This window comes from Podarcis vaucheri (assembly GCF_965113315.1).
Source record: "Podarcis vaucheri genome assembly, chromosome: 2".
NCBI classification, from domain to species: Eukaryota; Metazoa; Chordata; class Lepidosauria; order Squamata; family Lacertidae; genus Podarcis; species Podarcis vaucheri.
The window spans coordinates 25,728,308-25,747,564 of NC_138760.1; the positions used below are offsets into that span (position 1 = coordinate 25,728,308).

General features: G+C 45.9%; 1 protein-coding gene across 2 annotated transcripts in view; it reads right to left on the minus strand.

The window, feature by feature from the left end:
- Positions 1-17,656, minus strand: part of GDF11 (growth differentiation factor 11) — a 31,732-nt gene extending 14,076 nt beyond the window's left edge. For both annotated transcript variants that reach the window (XR_014216755.1, XM_082212715.1), the window contains exon 1: positions 15,571-17,656. Coding sequence is in view for 1 of the 2 variants with exons in the window: in XM_082212715.1 (XP_082068841.1) it covers positions 15,571-15,973 (403 nt within the window). In the remaining variant the exon portion in view is untranslated. The remainder of the gene's footprint in view (positions 1-15,570) is intronic.
- Positions 17,657-19,257: the final 1,601 nt, after the last annotated feature.

The window sequence follows — 19,257 nt, forward strand, 5'->3', positions numbered from 1 at the left end:
TGGTGCTTTAAAGTAGGGGCAGAAAAACTTTTTCAGCCCAAGGGTCACATGCCAGGGGCAGATGAGGCCAGTGAAAACAGTAGGTGGAGCAACAAAGAAAATAATGCCTTTGTAGAGTAAACTAATTTCTACATACGCTCACATCCCCTTCACTTCCTTCCATCTAGACCAGGGTTTCTCAAAGTTGGGTCTCCAGCTGTTTTTGGACTACAATTCCCATCATTCCCTGGTCCTGCTAGCTAGGGATGATGGGAGTTGTAGTCCAAAAACAACAGGAGACCCAACTTTGGGAAACCCTGGTCTAGGCAAAAAAGAGGCATTATTAGAGTTCAGTGATACACTTCAGTCAGGCAAAACAAACCAAGCCTGAGGCATGTTCTAAACACCAAAGAAAGAGACCTGGAAAGCCACCTTCCCTGCTTTGAAGCAGTGCTAGAACACTCTACTGCTTGGGAAAGTGTGAAGGACCAAACTTGCTCTTGGGGAAAGAGAATATACATACTCTGTATGGGCAGGTACAGAGTCATCTGTTATTATATAAGCTGCCCTGAGCTTTACAAGAGTAGTAGGATATACATAGATGTTATACATTGAAGTACATGCATCTGTAATACCCTATATAGCAGGGGTCAGCAAACTTTTTCAGCAGGAGGCCGGTCCACTGTCCCTCAGACCTTGTGGGGGGCCAGATTATATGGGGGGGGTGAACAAATTCCTATGCCCCACAAATAACCCAGAGATGCATTTTAAATAAAAGCACACATTCTACTCATGTAAAAACACCAGGCAAGCCCCACAAATAACCCAGAGATGCATTTTAAATAAAAGCACACATTCTACTCATGTAAAAACACGCTGATTCCTGGACTGTCTGCGGGCCGGATTTAGAAGGCGATTGGGCCGGATCCGGCCCCCAGGCCTTAGTTTGCCTACCCATGCTATGTAGGGTTAGTGCGATACACAGGCCACGCCTGCAGAAGCCGGTGCATTATCAGATAGGATAATTCCCTCACTACATAAAGAATTGAATTGACGCTTCCGTTGAATTCCTACAACAAGCAAACCAATATGTATGTCGCAAGTCAAGCAGCGAAGCTCAGGGGGGTGGGGAATACTCTCGCCTACCTTCCACTCAGAAAGAATGGCTAGGAAGAATAATAGAGGATGATCGCAGTCTAAACAGGCAAACTGGGGATTGGGAGAGAGTCGTTTTGCCATTCGCATAGGCTAAGGGGTGCGAGAAGGAGGCACTTCCCCCTCTTCCCAGCTCCAGCCAGCAGCTCCCAGTGGCCGACCCCCTCCCACTCCTCTCTGTTCACAGACATCTGGGTTACATTGAGCTAGGAGTGCCCCTTTGCCCCTGCCTGGTGCACCCCGCTCCGTTTAATCACCCCCAGCTGCATGTGCCATGAACTGCAGGCCCGGCTAACACGCCAAGGTCATGACACGGAGTGGCTGCCTCACCCTGCGCAGCCAACCAGGAGCAAAGGCTTCTGCTAACAAATGCCCAAGGCAATTTGCTGTGCACAAGTCCCAAATTAATGCTGTGCTCCCTTGGGAACTCCTCTCTCTACCCCCGTCTCTGCCAGTTCTTAAAGTGACAGAAAACCTCTCCCCCTCCCCTCGGTGTTTTCGGCCTAGCTATGCAAAACCCTCCGCACAATCGCAGACGTTGCGCAGACTAAGGTGGGAAGGGCAATTATGAGATTGGGGCTGGGAAAGCACACAATCTAGCCTTCAAAGCAAAGGCATGCTGGCTTATTATGTCCAGGTCCCCCAAGTTTGATGTGAAATTCTGCCGTTTGTTATGTGGAAGCCTCCAGTTAAGTCAAACTTGTCTGTGTGCATAAGTCAATAGCCACACTCTGTTCCAGTGGTTCATCTTCTCTGTCTTCTCATTGGCAATTAATGTGCCCCACCCAAAATTTACCAGGGCGCTGTCCATGGTTCTGTGCCCTGACAGTAGCCATTCCCCACCTGCCAATAGGGAAGAGAGGGGAAAGATTATGCAATAGGGCAGTGCTACTTTCCACTATGGGTAAACAGTCAGAACTGGATGCTCTGCTTCTTCTCACTTTTCTCTATGCCTTCATTACATCCAAGTTCATAATAACCTTCACCTATTTTTAGTCATTTATGAAAGCTTTCTTACTCAATTCACTCCAAGTGGGACTGTAGAATTGTCTTCAGCTCTCATTTGGAGTGTGGTCTCCACCCCATCCATTCCTGTTTCAGGAGACCTGCAATCTGTTTAAATGTTGTGACCTGATCCTGCAAGCACTCAGACACTGACTGCTTTACAGACAGAAATTGAGAAGAGAATGTTTATGTCTCTGGTAGCTACTTATTAGATGAGAAGCACCTGTTTGTTGTTTTATTTCGGTAAATTTAGACCCCATCCTTCCGATGTAATGCAGTATTCAGAGTTGTTAACATTGAAGTTGATAACAGCGGTGAAAATTAATTTTTAAAACCTCTAATCCAATAGATTAAAGAGGTGGATAAGACAGGCACTGCAAAGGAAAACAATTTAAGACAAAATATCAGCCTATTAAGAATCATCCAACTCACCAAATCAAATGCGTGCCAGAATAAAAAAATCTTAACTAGATGGCAAAAAGCCAAGAAAAAGGGCCCAAATGAACCTTCCAAGACAGAATTCCCTAATCTGGATATAACCACAAAAATGCCCCTTCTGCATCCTTACCAGTCATGCCTTCAACCATAATCAATTGGGATATGGAAAAGAAGAGACTTCTAACACTTCCTGTGTCCTCTATGTATCCTGGGCCCCCATCATTTAGAACTTTGTTGCTGAACATGACTAGATACTGCTCTTATGATATACACATTTCTTTTCCAACCCTTCTTCACTCTTTCCCAAAATACACATGCCACAGCCAGAGCAATGGAAACCATTGAACACCATGCTTCCACAGAAACTTTTTTTTATAAAGTTTCATTTATCCAGTTACCATTCACAGGCAATTTGAAGCTATTATTCTTATTATTATTTGTTCTTTGTTTAAAAGTTTCAGTACCAGAGCAGGGAGCACTTCTATAGAGTCTGGTTGCTCTGTGAGTGGAAACACCGGAGGATATTATGATTTTCAGCATCCTGGTCATATATATGGTCTCTACCAATCAGAGATGGGCTACAAGAGGCAAATAGGATCAGTATAGAGCCCCACATCTTGTTTCTGCTGCTGCACAAATGAGGCGAGATTGAATATACAATAATTTCCACAGAGATCTTCAAGTCTATTCATCCTAACATGCACACTTTGAATTCTATGAACCCAAGCAATGGTCCTTATTTCCAATGAAGAACTTGCCTCCTCTACAGGCATTCTGTTCCATTGGCTAGTTCTTCTGGTAAATATTTGGCTGTTGTTTTTAAGTGGAGTTCATTTTGATTCAACGGTTGGTTTCTATTTTTCCTCCCTCTTCTATATTTAAACTTTCCTTGGTAGCTAAATAGATAGAACTTAACATATCCTTCCAGCTTACTTTAGGTTCTATTGCTAATCATTCCCGCTTGTCTCTCTGTGTAGCATTGTTCTAAGTATCTGAATAGGAAACATAGTTCTAAGAATTTATTGGAATCTCTCTGTTCTGTGTATGCTATGAACATGTATTCTTTGTCCAGTCCTTAGGCACCTAGCATAATTTTAAAGCACCGGTCCTGCTGCACTGAGTTAAATCGATATTTAGAATATTTAGGTCCCAGTGCCACATTTCTAAATGGCAGGGCTATTGGGTGTTTTTTTTTATAAAAAAAAAATCCTGGTACATTCATTGCCTCCAGAACCAGGTTAAGAATACAGGGTGTCTCTTCTAAAACATATTATGAGGTTTCACGTATCTTTAACCCTTAATGAACCATGTGTTCACCTTTGAGAGCATTCAAAACACACAAAGCCTCTCACTTCCTGATCTGTCCTGTCCTGCTTCTGAATTGTTCTACAATGTCCTGCTTTTCACACTAAAAATTCCCATATTATTAATTCCCATATTATTAATTTCTCTATAGATGGGAACATTACCACCACTCCCTTTTTTCTGACGGATGATCAATTACTATGCTTTGAGACGGAAGAATGGGCATACTTCAGGTTCCGTCATGGGAAACATCCATGAATTTTCACCACAGAAAGAGTTCTAGTTTGGCTGGGGCCCTACTCTGTCAATTACTCAATTTAACAGGTAATCAAGCCCTACCCACTGCTGCCCAGGTGGTCATCCAAGGATGAGGTAGTACTTGGTGCTACAGCAACACACTAGGAAGCCATAGTCACCTTGCTGACATGACACACATACTTGTAAAATCCTATACAATCATTCCTTAATGGATAGTCACTAATATAGTCTACCATACACTAGACTAGAGTAACTGAGTGATCTGGACTGCACTAATCAGCTTACTATATGCAACTGTTGTGGAGTCATTGTAATACAATGGTACCTCGGGTTAAGAACTTAATTCATTCCGGAGGTCCGTTATTAACCTGAAACTGTTCTTAACCTGAGGTACCTCTTTAGCTAATGGGGCCTCCCGCTGCCGCGCGATTTCTGTTCTCATCCTGAGGTAATTTCTTAACCCGAGGTACTATTTCTGGGTTAGCAGAGTCTGTAACCTGAAGTGTCTGTAACCTGAAGCGTCTGTAACCCGAGGTACCACTGCACTGCTAGTATTCTAGTGGTATCAACTGCTGTCAATTCTTCTAATCCAGGCTTCCTCCACCTCGGTCCTCCAGATGTTTTGAGACTACAATTCCCATCATCCCTGACCACTGGTCCTGTTAGCTAGGGTTCATGGGAGTTGTAGGCCAAAAACATCTGGAAGGCCGAGGATGAGGAAGCCTGTTGTAATTCTTCCAGTTACCGGTGAAGGCTATTGTAATTCCTAGTTAACTGTTATTCTGCATTTGAGAGCATTTCCACAGCTCTCTCTGATTTTGTGTGCTTCATTAGTGAAAAGGGAATAACTACCTTAAATATTGACACACAAGAGTGTTTAAGACCACCCTTAGAATTCCACTAGCAGTAATAATGAAACCTCAATATAGTTATATCCATTCTGGGGGGAAATTAAGTAATGGTACTTTACAACTCCATTGATTTCAGTGCAACCTGGGCAGGAACTCCATGTAAATCCAATTCAAAACATTATATGCTGCTGCGCCACTAACCTGGAAGAATTTGGTACATATTTGCACACACACACAAAACGCTATTAGGCATTCTTAGCACTGAAATACAATTTTGTATATTATCTTGTAAACAACCTGTAACTAATGTGAGTATCTTATTTACCCTCCTAAAATATCAGCACAGCAGTTAGTTTTTGTCTGATTTTGACATATTTTCCTTATTCAGCAACTTCTTTTAAATGTCTGAAGTCACAACTCAGCCCATCCCTTACAGTTCCCAATCCCCTGTTATACCAGCGTTGAGTGTCCCTGGCTTTCTTGCTGCAAAATCCCAACTTTACATTTTCCAGCAAAACTGCCACTTTGAAAATGATCCCTGTACCCAGAAAGTAGTGATGACTGCAAGTAGATTTGAAGTCACTGTTGTGTTAGACATACTCCAAGCTGTCAGAATGCAGTACTAAAGGGGGGGGGTTAGCATTTGGTGGATTTCACACTGTCACACACCCCCAGTCTCCCTTCAAGGTACTTCATTAACTTCCCCTCCCCACCACCAATGCCCAAACGAAAGGTCATCAGGGGTCATGGGTAGCCAATAAATGGTTTAGAACCCAATTATCCTTCCCTAGTTTCTTGTCTATGGGTGGGGGAAATGTAAGCTTTAGATTAAAAAAGGGGGGAGGACAGGACAGAAGGAGTGAGGAGAGGGGAACCAGAAAGGTTTATGGCCCCACTGCCTATAAAGCCTTCCCTTCCTTCTGTTCAGGAACCATAAAAATACTCACACACACAATTGCTCCATGAAAGAGTGTCAGGAGCAAAAATCATAACTGCCATCAAGGAAAAAGGGAGTGAGGATGAATGATAAAGATTCTAGGAGATGGAATCTGTGGGTCCAATAGATTGGCTCCAGCCAATCCAGTAAGCCTACAAGCAAGGGGAATTATTCCAGATGGCCAATTAAAATCAGATTGGACTACCCTTGTCAATTTCAATCTGGGTGGTGTGTGCACGCTGGCTTTATTTTTGCAGGGGGGTGTGTGTTGGAGGGAGCAAGTTGTTAAAGGGAAAGAGTTGGTTGTGGGGAGCAGCAGCAAACGTTTAACACAGAAAAAAGCCCCAGCGTGTCGCCGATTTTATGGGCAGTAAAATTTCAAAGCCATCCAAGTCTATTAATGCTAGAGAAGGAAATTTCTCAATGAGCTGTAGAATTGGCCAGGAGGGAAGTCCTTCTCCCTACTGCGATTCCTCACACTTGTGCCCCCCACACCCTCCCATCCAACACCCCTTCCTTCCGCTCAGCCTTCACACACTCCAGACCATACTCTGCCTCCCCTCCCAGTTGGCATCAGCTTGAGTGAACATTTTGAGTCATAGATTTTTACAGAATTCCTCCTTTGGTAGAAACAGTGGCGTCATACTTATAGTTCCAAAACATGTGCACATTCAGTGCATCCTGCTGTACATTCTCACCCTTCAGTCTCACAATGGAAATGTATTCTTTGGGGGGGGGGGCAGAGATTTTCTGCTGATGTGGAAGCATAGAAAATTCCACATACAGGCAGCTGTGAGTTCCAGTTCCAACATTAATTATTCCCTACTCATCCTGATACAAAGATATGGATCAGTAATATGGTAGCAATACTTTGCCCACCTCTCACATCTCCTCTGAGAATCCTGGATCTGTTAACTTTAAACTTACTTTCAGAGCCCAGTATCTTGTTGCAAGCACTGGTGGCCATCCTCTTTACATGACTGCATAGGTGTGCCTCTATTCCAAATACCTTTCTTCTAAACCTCTGCATGTCTTCCTTACGAGGCTCCTAGAGCAGTTGTGTGTTTTTTAAATCTGGTGGCCATTTTGTCTCTTGTTCAGAGGCCAGATCTTCTTTTTCAGCCATGCAATCTCCCGAGTTGATTTCAAGTCCAGCGGTTCGGTGTGAATCACCCCTTCTGAGAATTTAATGGCTTTCGGTGTTCTGATTCCCTTAACCACCTCAGTAGTGTTCTGGAGGCAGCCTGACATAGCAGCCAAGTCCAATGTAGAGGCTTGACCCACCATTTTAGATCTCTCACTTCTAAAAACAACCACTTTCTGGATAGCCAGTATGTGCCATTTATGCAAATAACTCGCCGAATAGTGCTCAGGCTTTGTAAATAAATCTCTATATATTGTGGGGTCAGATCAGCCAGCAGTGGGTGGCTCTTTTTGCTGGGAGCCTCACAACCACAACGCTTTCATCCAGTGCTATTTTTCTAGAAAAAGAATTGCCAAAACTCACCGTGAACACCTCCCATGTCCAATCATAGCTCCTCTTACATAATCAAGTTTCTCTATCACTCCCAAAAGAGTGCAAGAGGACAGTTAGAACATCAGAACCCTTACGATATTCTTTGACACTATACTTATTTCAGTGAAGCAGAAAAAGATTGTGTTTGTAGAGTTGTTAACACAGGCACTTATTTGGTAACACAGGAAAATAAGCCTAATTGGTCTAAGCCCCAGTAAGCCAGTGATTGATAACCGAAGTCTATGAGCCACATCCAATTGGATTGTGCCAACTGGCCCACTGGTTTTGATAAGCCTCCTCACACAGGCCTGAGCCCTTCAGTATAATAAAATAGTACTGTGGTCTGGAAATGCTGTTGTTTGCCATATTGTAGTGGGATGCAAGGCAATGCATGATATAGTGCCTAGGAATCATAAAGATATGATTCCTGGAGCCAGTGTGGTGTAGTGGTTAAGAGCGGTAGTCTCGTAATCTGGTGAACTGGGTTCGATTCCCTGCTCCTCCACATGCAGCTGCTGGGTGACCTTGGGCCAGTCACACTTCTCTGAAGTCTCTCAGCCCCACTCACCTCACAGAGTGTTTGTTGTGGGGGAGGAAGGGAAAGGAGAATGTTAACCGCTTTGAGACTCCTGAAGGGGAGTGAAAGGCGGGATATCAAATCCAAACTCTTCTTCTTCTTCTTCTTCTTCTTCTTCTTCTTCTTCTTCTTCTTCTATTCCAGGAAGGATTTTGCCCATTGCTTCTAACCTTCTTCAAGCTACAGCCTCTATGTGGCTTTAATGTCAGATTTCATGTCATGAATCTTGTTGCCGTAAGCTCATAATAATAATAATAATAATAATAATAATAATAATAATAATAATAAAAAATTGTATTTATATCCCACCCTCCCCAGCCGAAGCCGGGCTCAGGGCGGCTAACAACAATCAAATAATCAAAGAAATACATCCAGCCTACCTAAGAACCACTGAGTGCCTACCTCCAACACATAATATTGCCTTTGACTTAGTTCCAGCAGTTTCACTAACTGTCCTAACTTTTGGGACTATAACTTGAGCTGAAGCAGGTTCAGCTTCTAATAAACACCAACCAAATTATTTTTTATGCCAGTTCTGTGCTGCTGCCCAGACAGTAAAAGGGTTAGGATGCTCTGCTCCTTCTAGGATCTAGGTGCTTAAGTAACTGTTGATTAGCAAGAAGATTTGTCTTGTCAAGCAATATGCCTAAATAATCAAGAGTCAACCATTTCCATCTCAGCAGCAGCAAATACCCAGCATCCAGCACAGATCGATAATGAGATCGCTCTCTAACAGGAAATTGTTTTGTTGAAGCCTCTCTTGTCACTCTCACCTTTTGAGTTAGCATCCAAACACATATCCTTTCCTCTCTATACTTGACTGAGTCCCAATTTCCACTAGACACAAGCTCATGATGACCCCGCCCACTATGTTTCCATGACTGACTAATGAATCCTGATTCTCCATCCAGTATATACTTATCCAATGTTAGACCTCTGTGCGGATGGCCTCCAGGTTCTCTGTCCTGCATAAAAAACTGTATGGACAAGAAGATACCATCAGACTTTTGATATCGCAGGCTTCCTGGAAATTGCTGTTCCAAAGGGAAAGGCTCATCAGAAAGGATCGTGTATCCCAGTTGTGATGGCAGCACCTTGTGTATTCATGAAAACAAAGATGCTTTCCTTGAACAGCAGCAAACTGGTAAATAATTATTTAACCTCACACAGTCTTGAAGAAGCAAGGTAGGGATCTGGTAATTGTGGCAATGCAGAAAGAGAACCAAGTGACAAACCAAAAAAATGTACACAGAAACAAATAGATATAAATGGATTAAAAGAAAGAATAATTTTAATAATCCATATTATTTACACTGTCAGAAGTAAGCCTTGATGCACTCTAGAACATAATCTACTCTCTGCATTGTGTTCTGCATAGGGCTGCGGCATGTCCTGAATGCACGTATGCAAACCGCACATGCACACAGATACAAAATAAAAGGGAAACTGTCCCCATTGAGATACTGCTCCAGAAGCCACACAATACTTCAGAAGAATCTATGATCCAGTTGCAAGCAACAACAAGGATGATGGAAGGAAGGAACAGACTAACTTTTTCTAAATTGGCATGTCCAAAAACAAGATGGAATCACAGAGGCCATAATGACAAAAAAAGCATAGTTATAAAATGTTATTTGTGAAGGGATCCCTTATGTACTAAGCCTTCAGCAGTAGAACATGAAACCCTGAAGAATAAGATACCCCATACTGAATAGTCAATTCAACTCAAACAAGACATATCTCTCTCCATCTCTCTTTTTTTAAGCTATATATGAAAGGAAAAAACAAACTGATCTGGAAGATCTTTTGGACATTGGGGGGAAGCAAGTCACTGTTAGAATAGAGCAGGCTTCCTCAACCTCTGCCCTCCAGATGTTTTTGGCCTACAACTCCCATGATCCCTAGCTAGCAGAACCAGTGGTCAGGGATGATGGGAATTGTAGTCTCAAAACATCTGGAGGGCCGAGGCTGAGGAAGCCTGCTATTGAATAGAGTAATATCTATGAACAAGGATGTGGTGGTAGTGGTGGTAGAATGTTCCTCCTAAAAGTCAGACAGCTAAGGATTTAAATCAGGATTGCTTTGGGTCAACATCGCCTTACAATATTGCAAGCAGATTATTTATTATTCATTGTTATTTATTTCATTTCTATCCCACCCTTCATCACAAAATGATCCCAAGGCAGATTACATCAAAGCAATAAATAAAACCAGTATTACAGAGAATCATAAAAATCATTCCAACTATTCAGCATAGTTAAACCCCTAAGTTCACAGCACCCCACACTTATTTACACCCTTGAGCTTGGACAGGTAATTCCACCCACAGAAAAGAAGGACCAAGCTCACTGTATCACCACTGCGTGATGAGACCTTGTACACCCAAGATTTGTCCTAAACTATACCAAACAAGGGACGCGGGTGGCGCTGTGGGTTAAACCACAGAGCCTAGGACTTGTCGATCCGAAGGTCGCGGTTCGAATCCCCGCAACGGGGTGAGCTCCCGCTGCTGGGTCCCTGCTCCTGCCAACCTAGCAGTTTGAAAGCACGTCAAAGTGCAAGTAGATAAATAGGTATTGCTCCGGTGGGAAGGTAAACGGTGTTTCCGTGCACTGCTCTGGTTCGCCAGAAGCGGCTTAGTCATGCTGGCCACATGACCCGGAAGCTGTACGCCGGCTCCCTCAGCCAGTAAAGCGAGATGAACGCAGCAACCCTAGAGTCGGTCACGACTGGACCTAATGGTCAGGGGTCCCTTTACCTTTATACCAAACAAGCACAGCAAACAGTTGCTTGCTTTGCTCTTTCCATCCTTCCGCAAGGAGGCATGTGAAGCTATTCTGCCCATGATGGAGGCAGAAGTTCCATCCTTGGGTACATATCGCATCCTACCACACTTCTCCAGAAAAAATAATAACTGCATATGCCTTTGCAAGGGTTAGGGTTAGATCGAGATGGACCAAACAGGCCTTCTTTCTAATACTACCTCAAATCCTATTCCAGTTTTCAGTGTCATTAAGAAATATGTAGGGAAACTAAACGAGATCAAGGCTGGAGTCAGAGGAATTTTCAAGGTAGACTGGCAGCTCTATTTATGTAGGAGACTGCATGAACAACTCTCTCTAACTATGGTTGAGTCGATGATGCACTACTTACTTTACATGAGGCCATTCCCACACTTCAAACATGAGATGGCATTGCTCTAAATTTAGTGATGAATATGGACGAAGTGTATTGCAAGTACTTCATTATGTTTGGTAGTACTCCTTACCTGTCAATTCTTGCTCACTTCACCATCAGGTTACTTAAGCTTTTGCCACATAGTGATTTCACTAATGATTCCTTAGCCTGAATATCTGGCTAACAGCCAGTGAAGTAATTATGATTATCCTCTGACAGATATTGATTTCGAAGAAGAAACATTACATGTCTCTTTGAACTTTATTGAGCTAATATAATCAGCACAAATTGCTACAGAAGCTTAAAACCAGCTTATTTAGTGCTGGGTCATTTTTGCTGCGATATTTCTGCTGGTTGTTGTAAAATACGTTTGGGTTAAGGAAGTCAGAGGAAAATAATATTACACTAATCAATAGTACCCACAATTATTCTGTTTAACCTTCTAATCTCAGGTACACTCCAACTTCTCTCAGCTCTCAGTTCACCAGAAATTGGGATTTAAGAGTTAGTTAGAGTTAGTTCTGATGATCCAGCCATGAATGTTTATGGCATGGGCAGACAATGGATTTAGAGACATTTAATAGTTCTGAGATGAGTTCCCTACCATAATCAAAGCCTGTTTTTATGTATCTGCCTTTCTGGAATTAAAATTATTAATTAGGTAAGGATTATAAGTCAGCTTGCATATTAAAATGCTAACAAACATATTATAAATGTAACAAGAAGTTGACGAGGTTGTGCATACTGTATAGGTAATTATTCCATGTGGTTCATGGCTGGAGTCAAATAGGTCTGTTCTGGTTCTTGCAATTTAAGGGTCAAAAACCCCTCACATCTATATAAGAAGTTACAAGATGGGTGTACAGTGTGCTCTAATTCAGGTGTTGCTACTATTTAGCATTCAGTGAGCACCACTAGCATTCTGAGTGTTGGAAAATTGGCTGAGTTACAATGACTTTTAGCATCCAGAAAAGTATTGTCGTGCGGTTACCATTCAGAATCTCAGCTCTCCCTTGGTTCTGTCATTGCATTCTACACTGACATGCAGCCTCATTGAAAACTAGAACTAGAGAGGACCAGAGTATGACTCAAGATGTGCGCTACTGATCAGTGCTGATAGCTCCAATCCTGCAAAAGTTAGTCATCATGGTCAAGTTTCACTGAAAGCAATAGAAAATTACCGTATTTTTTGCACCATAACACTCACTTTTTTCCTCCTAGAAAGTAAGGGGAAATGTCTGTGCGTGTTATGGAGCAAATGCCTGCGGGTGGCGGGGGAGATCTGCTGCAGTCGTGAGCAGAGGATCCATGGTTCCCCTTCCTTCCCTCCTCCGTGGTTACAAAGCATGGATCCACATGGATCCTCAGGATTTTTGCACTGGGCTACTCCAAACTCACTGTCAGATCACATGTCTGTGGCCACAGCATTAACCATAAAAATCATATATCCACTATTTCGTTTAGAATATTTTTTTTCTTGTTTTCCTCCTCTAAAAACTACGTGCGTGTTATGGTCTGGTGCGTGTTATAGAGCGAAAAATACGGTAAGTAATTTGCAATTAACTTGTTCCATTGGTTTCAATGGAGCTTTGTGATATCAAGCTTTAGCTGGATAGGAGCTGATAGTTCACACATGCGGTTATCTTTTTTTAAAAAAATCAATGTAATATAAGGAAATTGTAAGTTCTGTTCCTCGGGATCCATGGTGACTCCTTCACACAGGAGAATAATTGCTTGACTTGCAGTTAACAAATGAAGGCCATGTGTGTTTGAATTGGCTACAAGAGAGATATGCTAAATCAAGTTTTAAGCAGTTGTGGAGCCAGTTGTATGTAGTGTTTTCACATAGGACCACCTGTCATATGAAGAATGGTTGGGCATTACACTCCAGGATATTGATGTTTTGTAGCTAGGTAGCTAGTCTTGTCTATACTTGCTCTTCTCTTCAGGCTCCCATGCACCCCACAACTTTTGAAAGACTGAGTGAGTGAAGCTTAGATTTTGTTACCCCTAAAGGTACCGCTTCTGAGGTTCCAAGGACTCACTCTTCAGATAGAATGCACCTGCTGTTTGCTGCACTGCAGCAAGTCAGCTGTGGTACAAAAAAAGTACCTGCTGCTATCCAATCAGTAATATCTGCTTAGCCATATGTTTAGGATTTGGCCCTCTCCCCTATACAATGGCTGAATGTGCTTTACTGTGCTAGACTGCTGGCGCTAAGCAAATGGTCCTGGGCTGTCAGCCTCATTGAGCCTCACAGTAAGCTAAGAGCTGGTTTAAAATAAATACAGTGGTACCTTGGGTTAAGTACTTAATTCGTTCCGGAGGTCCGTTCTTAACCTGAAACTGTTCTTAACCTGAAGCTAATGGGGCCTCCTGCTGCCGCTGTGCCACCGGAGCACGATTTCTGTTCTCATCCTGAAGCAAAGTTATTAACCAGAGGTAATATTTATGGGTTAGCAGAGTCTGTAACCTGAAGCGTATGTAACCTGAAGCGTATGTAACCCGAGGTACCACTGTATAATTATTCCGGGGTGGAGGGGAGCCACAAAATTTAACATTTGTTTAAAAATACCTGAAGGAATAGCACAAGATCTCTTGTGCCCATTTTGTGTCCCTGTTCAGTTGGCACTGGGAGCAAATGTCCCTACCGCTCCAAGAGAACGTTGTGGCTCCTGTCACACAGAGATTTTAACAGAAAGCTTGACATTCTATCTTCCACCCACAGGCCACACTACCCATGTCACTTATTATGTTCTAGAGAAGGCGCATATTTCAAAGTGAATAAATAAGAGGCCTTCTTTCCAAATAACTGCATGCCCAGAACAAAAAAAAAAAAAATATCTGGCAGTACTCACTCCGGAGTTGGTTTCAAACACCAAGCCCTGACACATGCGGTGATGCCCCAAGTTTTGAAATATGCCTGGAACACCAGAGGTTCCCAGAGGTTGAATATTGCTGTTGGGTTTTCACATTCAGCCCACTTACAAATAAACTTGGCAAGAGGACACAGCAGCAAGAAATATTGCACAGCACTTAGGCCCAAGCTGTCACCACCCCCTGGCGACTCTGTTTTCCCAAAACACTAAGAAACATTTATTTTTAACTGGGGTTTTTTTTGCACAAAAGGGGGGGAAATGCCATCCATGTGAGTCTACAATAAGTGAGAGAAGTACAAAGGGCCATGGATCTTGGCAGACCTGGAAAGGGAACAGGGAGGGAGTGTGTGTGTGCATGCTCAGGGAGGCAGCTGGATATTCCAAAGCCTCGGGCTGGGCAAACTTCTCGAGCTGTTTGCAGCTGGCGAAAGGCAACCTCACAAAAGGGATTACGCCTTCACTTGGCAGGGGGAGAAAAAGGAGCCACACTCTCTCCAGAGCTGAGAAATGCCGTTTCCGCCTTTCTACTTGCGAGAGAGCTGGAGTGGCAGACCGCTTTCAGAATCATGACACCTTTGGCAGCAGCGCTTGGGGCCAGAGCCTCTCCATGACCTCTCCTAGGTTTATTTGGCTTTGGCAAGGGGGGGGGGAGTACTTTTCATGCAACGCCAACCTATGCGCGCGCGCGCGCACCCCCACCGCCTTCTTTTCCAAAGCCCCAGCTCGGAAATCCACAGAAGATCCGCAAAGAGCACAGCGACAAAGCTCACCGCTAAGACGAGTTTGCACAATAATACTCCAAACGCAAAAGGCTCGATGGAGCCACTCTACACAAAGCAGACCTTTCCTTCTTCAGACGCAGCCGGCTGGCAAAGAACTTTGCACAACTTAAAAGCGACGGTGGGGCTTTTGGGGGGGGGCGATAACCTCATTGCATTTCCCCTTTTTTATTTTATTTTTTGCAAATAGAGGAAAGGGAGCCGAAGGTATCTTTGAGGGCAGGGAGATGATACCTTTTAATGTGCACCAACACACGGACAACCAACCATTCAGGTCAGTCCCCTCCCGGCCATTGCTCTCGACTTGTTCAGCATGGAATAAAGCAGCTCTCTCTCATGGAGAGAGTCTGAGAAATCTTGCCAGCGCTGTGGAGGAGGAGGAGGCGGCTGAAGATGCCTCCTGAACACCTGGTCAGCGCGCATCCCCCTCCACATACAGAAGAGCAACCAATCTGGGCTCCGGGGTCCCTGAGGATGGCAGCGCTGCCTGTTCTCTCAGAGTGATTTATTCCTCGCTGAAATAAACAATAAGCTCCGGGACTAGCAGAGGCGATGTGGGGTGGCCGGGCGAGAAGCCTGCTTTCTTCCTTGGCTCGGCTCCCCCACCCCACCCCACCCCCCCAAAAAAAACACCCCAGAGACCGCTAAAGTTGCGTTTCCCATGCACCCAAAGACCCCCTTAGCGCGGCCGTGCCTCCTTAACAAAGAACTTACTTTCTTGTGCCATGCTGATGACAGTCTCGGTGGTGGCATGGTACTCGTCTTCCTCCAGATAGTCGTCGTGCTGGAAGGAGTCCCCCTGGAAGTCGTGCAAGTCCAAGATCTGCTGCAGCGGAGGCGCTTTGGGCAACAACTGGTTGACCACCTCTCGGGTGATGTTGGGCGCCTCTTTGAGCCTCAGCTTGCTGAGGATCTGCGACTTGATGCTCTCCAGCCTCATCTCCTTGCTGTGCTTCCGCCACAGACACACCGGGCAGCCCTGGTCCTCTGCCTCTGTCACCAAGGGGACTCCCACCGTGGGCGCTTTATCCGCCCCTCGCTCCGCCGGCTCCCCCGCGCAGAACTCCAGGGACAGCACCAGGCAGCAGAAGAGCACACGAGACCTGGGCACCCGCATGGTGGGCGAGCTGCGCGGTGCACCCTCCCGCCCCCCGCCCGCACCAAACCCCGGTCCTTTCTCTTGCAAACAAACAAAAAAATCGCCCTGCTTTGGCCGTGCAGGGGGGATGGGGAGGGATGGCGAGCCGCAGCTGCTGGGTGCTGGTTGTTGTTGGTGCTGCTGCTGCTGCTCTTCTGATGGCTAGAAGTTCTTTGGGTTGGAGATGGTGGGTGACTTGCTGGTTGGGGGAAAGGAAAGGCCGGGGTGGGGGGGAGAGGGGGGAAAAAGGACTCTCCTTTTATATCCCAACTGAACTGTGTCGTAAAAAGCCTTGATTGGCTGCGGAGGCAACAAAAGATCTCCTGGCAAAAGGGCTGTCACCAAAGGGGGAAAAGCGAGCGAGGAGTTCTGCGCGCTCGTCTCGTGTAAGCGCGGAGCAGTCCAGTCTCGCTCGCCTCTGTGTGTCAAACCTTTTAAGCGCTGGCAGCTCTCTTTGAAAGCCGGAGGGGAGGGGGCGCCCCGGGGGGCGGGGGGCGTGGGGAAGAGGGATCTGACAGCCCCTTAAAGACACAAAGTCCCCTTTGCGCAGCCACCTTCCCCCCTTCTGGTTACCTTCCCCGGGAGGCAAATTGCGAGGTGGTTTTAATAATGCATCTGGCAGGGGAGGGGCTGCTGGGAGCGGCCAGCGGGGAGGGGGCGGCTCGGGCGCCTTTGGGAGTCGAGCAAGGGCTGATGAGCCGCGTCGGGTTCAGAGATGGCCATTTAAGCAACGAGGGGACTTGAGAGGAGAGGCATTGCTGCCGACCCTCTCTCCTTTTCCTCCTCCTACTCGCCCGTGGTTCCGATCCTCGCCTGGCACTTCCTTATAGTTGCCCACTTTGGACAGGTTAAGCTCTCCTTTTCATGCGGAGAGAGTTTCTCTCTCTCTCTCTCTCTCTCTCTCTCTCCACACATCCCTTTCATTCTCATTTCTGGGACGTTTGACAGTTTCTAAGTGCCCCCGGACCATCTAAATCCCCGATCGATGTGACGGTTTCTAGATCCCTCCTTTCTCTCTCCCTGGGTCGCGGGCGCTCTGACAGTCCTTAAGTGCCCCCCTCCCCACTCCGGCGCAGCAAGACCCGCGCGCCTCCGCTGCAAAAGAGAGAGAGAGAGAGAGAGAGAGAGGTTCGTTTTCTGCCAAGCGAGCAGTTTTCTTTCTGCCTTTCTCCCCGGCTCTGGCGTCGCAGCTGTCACCCACTCAATAACCCTCCGCTGCCCTTTCGCGTTAATGCACTGCAGCTCCTTGCTTTGCATGCTAGAGCGCTGCTGCCTTTTTCCCTTTCACAAGTTACAATCGCGTCTCCAAGCAGGGCGCTGCTAACCGGGGCTGCGCCTGGGGGTCGGTGGGTGGGTAGCTGGGGGAGGCTGTTTTTTGGCAGGTCCCGAGCCCGGCTCCAACCAGGAGCCACGTGCGGTTTTGTTGCCTTTTTCCCCCGCGGTGTTGTTTTTGGCCGTCTGATAAAAGGCGAGCGGGGGAGGTGCGTTTCTTTCTTTCTCTCTTTCTCTCTTTCTTTCCGAGGGCAAGCGCTGCACCTTCCGCCCCAGGGTTCATCGACTGCCTTTCCAGGGCTCTAGAGACCCCTCGCTTGTGTCAGCGAATCTCCCGAGCGAGCATCTTTCTCTCTCTCTCTCTCTCTCTCTCTCTCTCTCTCTCTCTCTCTCTCTCTCTTTCTTCGCGCCCCCCCCCCTTTTGCAGGCAGCCCACCCCGCCCTGCTCCGCTCTGCTGGGCACAGTCAAAGCCTCCAGGGTCAAGGGAGCGTAGCAGGGGGGAGCTGGCCAGGTGAGACGCCTATTAATGAGGTGGGCGGTATAGCCGAGGACAGCGAGCGAGAGAGCCCACGGCCTGGGAGCGAGCGAGCGAGAAAGGAGGAGGAGGAGGAAGGAGGCCAAGGACAGCGAGCGAAAGGCGATCCTCCCTCTTCCTGGGGGAAAAAAGAGGGAAATAAAGTGGGGAAAGGAAGTTCTATTGAACGTTTCCAACAGATGCGGGCCACCCGCTTAAACAGCGCCTGTTCTCCTTTACTAAACGACTCTTTTCCTTTTCCCCTTCAGAAAAAAAAAAGACTGGTTCGCGGTTCCAAGAGAAAGCTATTGCACTCAAGGCAATCCTCCTAAACCCCCACTGTCCCTGAAATGCGCTTTCCCTTAATGAGCCGGAAAGCGATTCTTGTTTGAATGATTCGTTTCCGTGTCCGCGCCCCGCCCCAGGGTGAATTCAGACGGCCGTTTAGCCAAGCGGTAACTTTAGCGCTTTCCCAGTAGTGATGTTTTCCCAGTAGTGTTGTGTGGAAGTGAGAGCTGTACCATAAAGAAGGCTGATCGCCGAAGAATTGATGCTTTTGAATTATGGTGCTGGAGGAGACTCTTGAGAGTCCCATGGACTGCAAGAAGATCAAACCTATCCATTCTGAAGGAAATCAGCCCTGAGTGCTCACTGGAAGGACAGATCCTGAAGCTGAGGCTCCAATACTTTGGCCACCTCATGAGAAGAGAAGACTCCCTGAAAAAGACCCTGATGTTGGGAAAGATGGAGGGCACAAGGAGAAGGGGACGACAGAGGACGAGATGGTTGGACGGTGTTCTCGAAGCTACCAGCATGAGTTTGACCAGACTGCGGGAGGCAGTGGAAGACAGGAGTGCCTGGTGTGCTCTGGTCTATGGGGTCACGAAGAGTTGGACATGACTAAACAGCTAAACAACAACAACTTTAGTGCTGTGGGGTTCGGATAACCAAGTGGTAAGATGGTCATCTTTATGGTCTTGCCAGGTGATGAGCAAGCATCTGCACCTGGTCAGGAATCCGAGGAAGCAGGGAGCCTAAGTCTCCAAGGGAGTCAGAATCTCCTCCGCTTTCTCAGAGTAACACAGACTCGCATCTTACCAAGTGTTAACCGGCAATTGCCAGTGAATGGATCATTCCTGGTGTCTGAAGGACCTGGCAAAAATAGTCAATTTTACAACCTCAGGAGGTTTGGGGCTGTTTACAAGAATGTGTGCATCAGGTGTATTTGTTTTGGTAAGGGATGGGAAGTACATTTAGGCCCTTCCTTTCTTCCCACCCCACAAAAAGGTATTTAATAGTCACAGCTTGACACTCAGTCTATGCAGTTTAAGAGTCTACTTTCAACAATAACCAAAAAGGTACATGACAAAAATGGACTGAATTCCCCTTCTGTAGTTTACAAACTGCTCAGTCTTCTTTCTTTTTTAAAAGGGAGGAAAGCAGGAAAGGAAAGTGACTCCGGAGATCCTCACTTTA